At 31.2% G+C, this 7,986-nt stretch overlaps 1 protein-coding gene across 1 annotated transcript; it reads right to left on the bottom strand.

The window, feature by feature from the left end:
- Positions 1 to 1,687: 1,687 nt before the first annotated feature.
- On the bottom strand, positions 1,688 to 3,063 carry LOC140442317 (uncharacterized). The gene is made up of 2 exons (XM_072533392.1): positions 1,831 to 3,063; positions 1,688 to 1,783 (listed from the first exon to the last, which is right to left on the bottom strand). The coding sequence occupies exons 1-2, from the start codon at positions 3,061 to 3,063 to the stop codon at positions 1,688 to 1,690; spliced, it is 1,329 nt and encodes a 442-aa protein (XP_072389493.1).
- Positions 3,064 to 7,986: the final 4,923 nt, after the last annotated feature.

Genomic DNA, 7,986 nt, shown 5'->3' with positions numbered 1-7,986 from the left:
TATGACCGTTTAATTTAATATAAAAAAAGTGCACTCGTAAGTGAATGGGATGTTTTCGGTCAATTTGGAGATAAAAAAGACAAGAGTTGTGCTACTTTGTCTATTTAATGAAGACGTTTCGCCCACTGTTTAATGAGCATCATCAGTTCATCTAAAAGAGTGTTACTGGCAATACATCAATATGAGAAACAATTAAGTAAATGATCTTACCTTTAAAAGATCTGTAGCGTTAAAATGGTATTAATGTGAAGAAACATCAAAAATGCAAACATCAAAAATTAATCTAATAACTACATCAGAAAAAAAAAACACAGAAACACAGAACGCCGGAAGATTCCCAATTTACGTAATTTTATATTAATTTTTTGACATTTTTAATTTAACATGATTATAAAATCTATCAAAAAATGTACTTGTCAATTTTGAAATGGTATATTAACAACGGCACGGCTAGGGTTCTTCACTGTTATGACCATATCATGCAAAATGAAGTATTTGAAAGCTCGAATGTCAGAACTGACAATCAGCTGGTGAGATTGAAGGAAAAGTTTTGTAGATGCCAACATAAAGGTTATGATATAATAAAAGAAACTGAAGAAGAAACCAATAATTAAAAGTAGAATACGGAAAAATCAATTTTGTAGTATTAGTGCATGGTAAATTTGGCTTAAGTTCCTGATATCAGTTCTCTTATTTAATGCATTAGGTTGTTTCAAAATATGACACATCTCCATAAACTGTCTCTTATTAAGGTTACGTTCTCTACAGAGAATTCTAACATCATCAAAATTCACAGTATGGTTGGTGTTGATTGCATGTTATGCAAAGGCACATGTATGTTTAGAAAGTTTAATGTCACTACGATGTGAAGTAAGGCGTCCTTTAAGGGAACGGTCCGTCTGACCAATATTACATGCATCACATTAAGAACAGGGTATGTGATAGACTACTTCACTTGTTCCAAAAAAAAAATTAAGAAGCTTTTCAGTAACATATGGGAAATAGGGTAGTGAAGAGTAATGGGTGGTGGAAGTTGCAATGTTAGGAGAAAGTAGAGTACTCTTGTTCATAATATTATTAGAAATCATCCGTAGTTGATCACCATCAGGTGTAAATCATCAATAGAAGACCCAAAACTTGTTGAAAAAAGGTATTTATTTATGAGAGAAGTAGGGTAAGAATTGTCAAATAGTATACTTCTGAGTAACAAAAGAGAATCCCTTTTGTTATCAGGATGTGTTAACCTATGTAGCCTACAGCTCAGTGCTTTTATAACATTTATTTTGTATTTGAACGGATGGCAAGAATAATAGTTAAGAAACCTATTACTAGCCATAGGTTTCCTGTACCAACTTGTAGTTAGTGTATTGTCACTATTTCTAAAGACACGCATGTCTAAAAAAGGAATACTATTGTTAGAGGGATCCTCAAGTTCATAAGTGAACTGTAAGTGAGGATCAAAACCATTAAACATCGATAATGTAGACTCTACTTTGTCGGGGGTAAGGCTAACAAAAGGTCATCAACATACCGTTTAACAAAAGGGATATAGAAATCTATAAGACCCAAACATTCAGATATCAAGTCATCAAGGACAAAGTTAACAAGAATGGGAGATATGGATGAACCCATTGGTGTACCAAAAATTTGTAAGTAATATTTATCATTGAAAACCAAAAAATTAGTGTCAAACACCAATTGCAAAAGCTCTACAAACACGTCCCAGGAAACGGGGGAGTTTGGTTGGATAGTGTTCCAATGATTCCTTAAAGAAGTGAGAACACTAAAAAAAGGAAGGTTAGTGAAAAGTGATACTACATCAAAGCTCACCAAAGTGTAATTAAGTGGTAGTTTGAAATTATTAATAAATGCACTAAATTGAAAAGAATCAAAAATATTATAAGAATTGTGATAATCACAGGATTTAGATAGAATATCAGTTAGAAATTTAGCAATGTATATATTTGGTGAATTGATAGAAGAAACAATAGGTCTCATACTAAGAGTTGGTTTATGTATTTTAGGTAGACAGTAAAATCTCGGTGAATAACCATCATAGTTATGCAGAGATTTAGCTATGGTTTGGTTTATGACCTTAATATTCTTTAAATGCGTAATTAACTTGTTTATTCTATTAGTAAACTTCGAGCAAGGGTTAGAGGGAAGAAGTCGATAATAACGACTATCATCCAACAAGGACTGGCTGAGAGATATGTATTGATCTCTATCCATGAGAACTGTGGCAGTAGCCTTGTCGCTAGTGAGGACCAAAAGGTTTGGGTGATTTTTTAAAAAAGATACTGTTTCCCTATATACATTATCAATGATCGATATGGACTGCTTAGTACGTTTGGTATAATTTAATAAAATGTTATTGGAAGTAGACCTAAGCGATAAAAGGTCTGCGTCATCTGCATATGAGAAAATATTCTCAACATCAGCAAGAATGCTACTAACGGAATAATCCCTGAAAGATGGTTGAAGGCCAAATTTTGGTCCCAAAGATAAAAGTTTAAGAATCTCTTGAGGAACATCAACATTGGAAAAATTTTTAATCCATTTAGGATTGAAAGGAATTTTGTGAAACTCCGGGTTATCTAAATTATCTAACTTCTTTTGAAGGCATAAGATTGATTTCTGGTAATAGAAATTGAACTGTCTGTGTAAAGAAGTTTCAAAAGTGTCCAACAAAGGGACAGGAAGAACATGGTCTAAAAACACAGTGATATTTTTAATTTGATTAGTAATGAATTTAATGTCTGAATGAACCCCAGAAATATGAAAATTAAGCAATCGTGCCCTGACCTGCCTGTTAAGTGATTGACTCAGGTGTTGGATAGTGGGACTAATGGTCCCCGTGGTACAAGAAAGAATTATAGACGTACAATCAACGATAAATCTAGGAATATTCCGTGTTCTTCTACATTCTAATAAGAACGTTCTTCTTGCTTCCGCTGTAGCTAACTTTTCAACTAAGTTTGTCCACCTCTTGAGTTTCTTCACTGTAGTTTCTCCATAGATGCGCTTGGTCTTAGCATAGAAGCCCTCTGTACATGAAGACATCTTTAAGGAATATGATTCCACATGGAGCACAGTGGATAACAGTAGAATAACAGTAGAATCGGAAACACAGAAATAAAAAAAAAATTAAGAAAAAGCCCAGAAAAGGTATAAGTAAGTATAAAATAAAACAGTTAAATGATTTTTTTAAGAAGACAAATTTTTTCAGAATGAAAGAAGAGAAAAAAAGTAACCATAATGATAAAAAAACTACTAAACACATTATTAGGCAAAAGTAAAATTAGGTGTTATTTCTTTACCATCAGGTAAAGAAATAACACCTAATACTAGTTAAATGAATCCAAAAATAAAGCAGACATATTAAAGAAAGAATTATGATACGCGATGAGCACTATGCGAAATAAGAGAGCCTAAGAGAAAGATAAAATAGTATTAGTCATAACAAACTGTATAGGACCATCCTTAAACAAAATGCTAAAAATTATTTTTAATAAATGCGTAGAAATATGTGAAGTACTCACAGCTTCCCTAATTGATTTCATAGTATTGATATTTAAAAAAAGGAAGTAAATGTAAATTAGAGAATTATAGTTCAATCAGTTTGTTATTAATAATAAACCGTGAAAATAGGTAACGTAACACTATGAGAAACAATAGTAGACTACAAGAAGGAAATCTACTCCATAAAAATATATGCTATTCTGTATCCCTACGGCAGTAATAGAATTGATGACCGATTAATCCAAATTAATTAGACCAAAATCATTAAGTATATTTATGAAAATTCAGCATCCTAAGTAAAATCAGAAAAAAAAACTAAAATAAATAAAAATACAAAGAGATGTTAGTCAATAATATTTTAATATCCCAAGCTTTTTTACTTTAGCCCTGAAAGATCTGTTTTAACCTTTCATCATCATCATCATCTCTAGATTTTTAGGTAAGTCTTGGCTGCGGTTACTATTTTCCTCCACTGTTGCCAGTCTTGTGCAGTTAACTTTCTGGACACTCCTCCACTAGAGTGTCTAGCTTCTGATTATGTCCAGATTAAGTTCAAAGTTAGTTTTTAGTATAATATGTTTCCATAATAGTAACATTATTGCTTCACGCTGATATAGCGTCCTTTTTCGCTTCCGTACGTTATTGTAGGACAAATTATAGTTTTGCATGTTCTTATTTTGGGTGCTCTTAAGAGTATTTTGATTTAAGCACCATCGCTATGGAATAATATTCTTTGTTTTTTTAAATTGCCTTAGCTTTTATGTACATTTAATCGCCGGATAGTTTCGAACTTTTTAATGGATTTTATTTCTTCAGAAATAAAGAAGTGCCGATATATGACTAAAAACTAACCTTATTAAAAACTAAATATCTAACGAATGAGTTGTTATGATAGGTAGGATGGATAGATATGAGAAAATAATTTTGGAAAATTAAAATATAAAAAAGGTTGATACTTATGCATACTTAACACAAAAAATCGAAATTTCAAAGTAGAATCTAAAGGCCTATTTGAATTAAATATCTTTCTTAGTCTGGGTACCAGTTTTTGAAAAAACATGAACTCTAAATAACAGCATAATTCACCAACAGCAAGTCACTAAAGGTGCTATGGCATTTATACTGCTTAATATTGAACTCAACGATCATATATAACTAATGAGAAAATAAGAATAAGATTAAAGTTAATACATGTAATTTAAACAATTATTGCTACGTTAAAATTGAACGCAGTGGGAATGGAAGACATCCGATGTAAATTGTAAATGGACGTACTTATCGGATGCTTACAGCCGACGATGGATGGTATAGCTGACGATGATTATGATGATACCACCCAGTATTTTTTCTACAGATTACCAAATTATTTAAAAAGATACTGCTAATAATAAAACAATTATTATTTACTCGTTTATCCTGACACTTACTGGTCTTGTGGTAGAAGCCACCAGACCACTATGTGTCAGGATAAATCAGTATAAACATAGGTACATCAAAAAAAGAGACTTCGACAGATCACAGATATTTAAACATACCTAAGACAATAAAAACAGAGTACAATGAAAGGATGCATTAATAGTCATGCATGAAACATACATAAAAAGACAGAAAAATCAAAGAAGCAGCCCTCATCCTACTTAATGACGAAAAATGTGTAGCAAACTCAATGCTGAATTACCAATACTGAAATAAGAAGTCAACGACAAGAATATACCAACAATAGCGGATTTAGAAACTCTGACACACTCGTCTTCAAGCATACACAAAATATAGGCAACACACAACACACATTCACAATACACAAAAACTATTTCACACACAAAAGTGTATAGCGTATGTTAATAATGAAGAACACTTAGAATAATCAGAATTTGAAGTTCCATAGGGCAATTGCACACTCATATTATCTTTCCAGCCAAAGCGTGAATGATGAATATAATACCGCGGCCAAGTGTTTAAATTTTTAATTTTTCAATTTTATGCAATGACATATCCCCGTAAACAACTTTGGCGTTTATAGATTCCTTATTAATAAAACTCTAAAATAATCTTTTTTAATAAAGATTTCCGGCGTGAAAATCGAAACGTCCAATTTTTTGTTGTTAAAAACGTATTTATCATTACAATCAATTGTGGCTTAAAACCATGTAAACATAATATTTTTCGTAATAATATTAATTGTTGCTTACAGAGAACGATGTCTGTTTTGTGTTTTGTTTCTTGTCAACAAGTGAAAAAATTTGGAAATAACGTGTAAGTTGAACACAATAAATCTATCATTTTTAAGTATGATATTTTTGGTTTTTTATATTAAAAATAAATACCATATGTAAGCATGTAACTTAGAGATCGTAGTAACTATAATATTACTTACTTTGCTTTCTGTATTCTTTAAAAATTATTAAAAAAAAAAATCAAATGATAATGTAACAACCGTTGAACAAAAACTTATGAAAAAATACGAATGTCAAGAGTTGAAAAACAACTCATACACTCAAACAACAATAACCACCTCCGTGGTTATTGTTAGTTGTTGCCCTGGAAACCATCATGGTCTTATAACTCTAATGCCACAAACTGGTCGCATTGCTCCTTTAGTGATCCCTTTCCAAGTTAACATGCTCCTTTTTTAACTTGGCTGCACCGTACTGAGGACGACCAATAGTCAGAAATGCGTATATACGGTTGCCTTCCATCGATATACCTTTTTTGGTTTTCTTTTTTGCGAGACATGCCATTATATTTTACTTTTATTATTCATTCATATTATCCTTTTCCATTTGTTTTAAACGTTTCGACGTTTGGCATTCCTTTCCCCAGGTAGCTGTATCTTCCTCCGTGGTTATTGTTACTGGTTGCCCTGGAAATCATCATGGTCTTCTAACTCTAATGCCACAAATTGGTCACATTGCTCCTTTGGTGATCCTTTCCCAAGTTAACATGCTCCCTTTCTAACTAAAATGCTGTCAAATGTTAAGTTTATTATTAGATTTCTTAACACAATTAGATCATATCAGTTTTAAAAAGGATTTTAATTTATTTTCCAAGTAACATAATATTTCGTTATTGGTTTAGGAAACATTTGGACATTTTTTTTACATTCCTATTCTTTATTATGTCTTTATATTTTTTTCAGTCTTTTAATTTTTTTTGTAACATCAATTTTTATTAAACTATACATCTCGGTAAAATAGGGCAACTAGTATTTAGTTTATTTTAAAAATTATTAAAATAGGCTTAATACAGTAATTATCAACAATTTAAAAGGATCATCAACAGTAAACGAAGAAGACGAAATTTTAGAAGAAAAAGAATAGGTGACAAAAAATTAATAGGCGAAGACGTACAAGATGAGGAATTACAAAAGAAACATAAAACTTTTATAGACTACCTTTATTTTGAAATTCAGCTCCACCTTACACCTTAATATTAACGATGTCTTTCCCATATTCATAAATAATGTTTACATTTAAGTTTTGAAATAAACGCTACAATACATTCCTTTATAATCTTACCCCAACTTCCGTATAAAGCGTCATTCATCAAAACGTAAACATATTGATAATCAAAACAGATCCTGTAGGGTACAAAAATTTTTGCAACATCTTCAATAATCGCTCGAAGCGATTAGATCCTCCCCAATCAACTACAAGGTAAGCACAAACCGGAACTAGTTCCCACGACAAAAACCTTAGTTCTTTGTATTCAACCTGAAAGAACCCCCTTCTTCTGAAATGCTCCCTCCTTATACTTGCGCGTAATATTTACCTTTTGATATGCAGGATTCCCACAAGGACTCAGCGTGGGACCCGTTTGAAAAGGTGGTGACGAGCCGTCCCTTTGCTTGCATATTTGACTTGCGTTTAAATTCTTCAATTAATTTTGTGGACAGGGTTAGTTGTTATGTGTACAAATGTGATGTTAATAATCAAAAATGCGTTTGGCGTAGATAAATCTCCTATTTCCCTATGATAAATATTATATTATAATAAATTAAATGGTTTTAACAGAACAAATATCAATTTTAAATGCAAAATAGGATATTATGTCTATAATAAATGGTAGCTAAAAATAGTCAATAACATTCTTGTCTCAATTTAGTTATTTTATAGCTTTTTTAAAGTATCAGCATATTTTAGAAACTAATTATCGCATACATTGTTTATCTTTGTATTCACAAGTATAACACAACTATTGGTTCTAAAGTGTCATTTTTAAGTTATCACAAACCTATTTCAGATTATTTCTTTTATTATTATGGTTTTGTTGTAAAAATTTGGTATCAGACACAAATGGTTTCTCGGGTTGGTTATAAATAAAATTTGTAGAATTTTTAGTGATTAGAAATACTAAATCCACATATATCTTTAAAACAAATACTATCAAAAGTAAATATTTTTAAATTTTTATTTTTAAAAGGAGTTATCTAGAAATATAATAATTGTGTGAAAGCTGAGTGATAAA

Source organism: Diabrotica undecimpunctata, chromosome 5, assembly GCF_040954645.1.
Source record: "Diabrotica undecimpunctata isolate CICGRU chromosome 5, icDiaUnde3, whole genome shotgun sequence".
NCBI lineage: Eukaryota > Metazoa > Arthropoda > Insecta > Coleoptera > Chrysomelidae > Diabrotica > Diabrotica undecimpunctata.
Note: the sequence above shows the minus strand (reverse complement) of the source record. Positions and strands in the feature narration are given on the sequence as shown.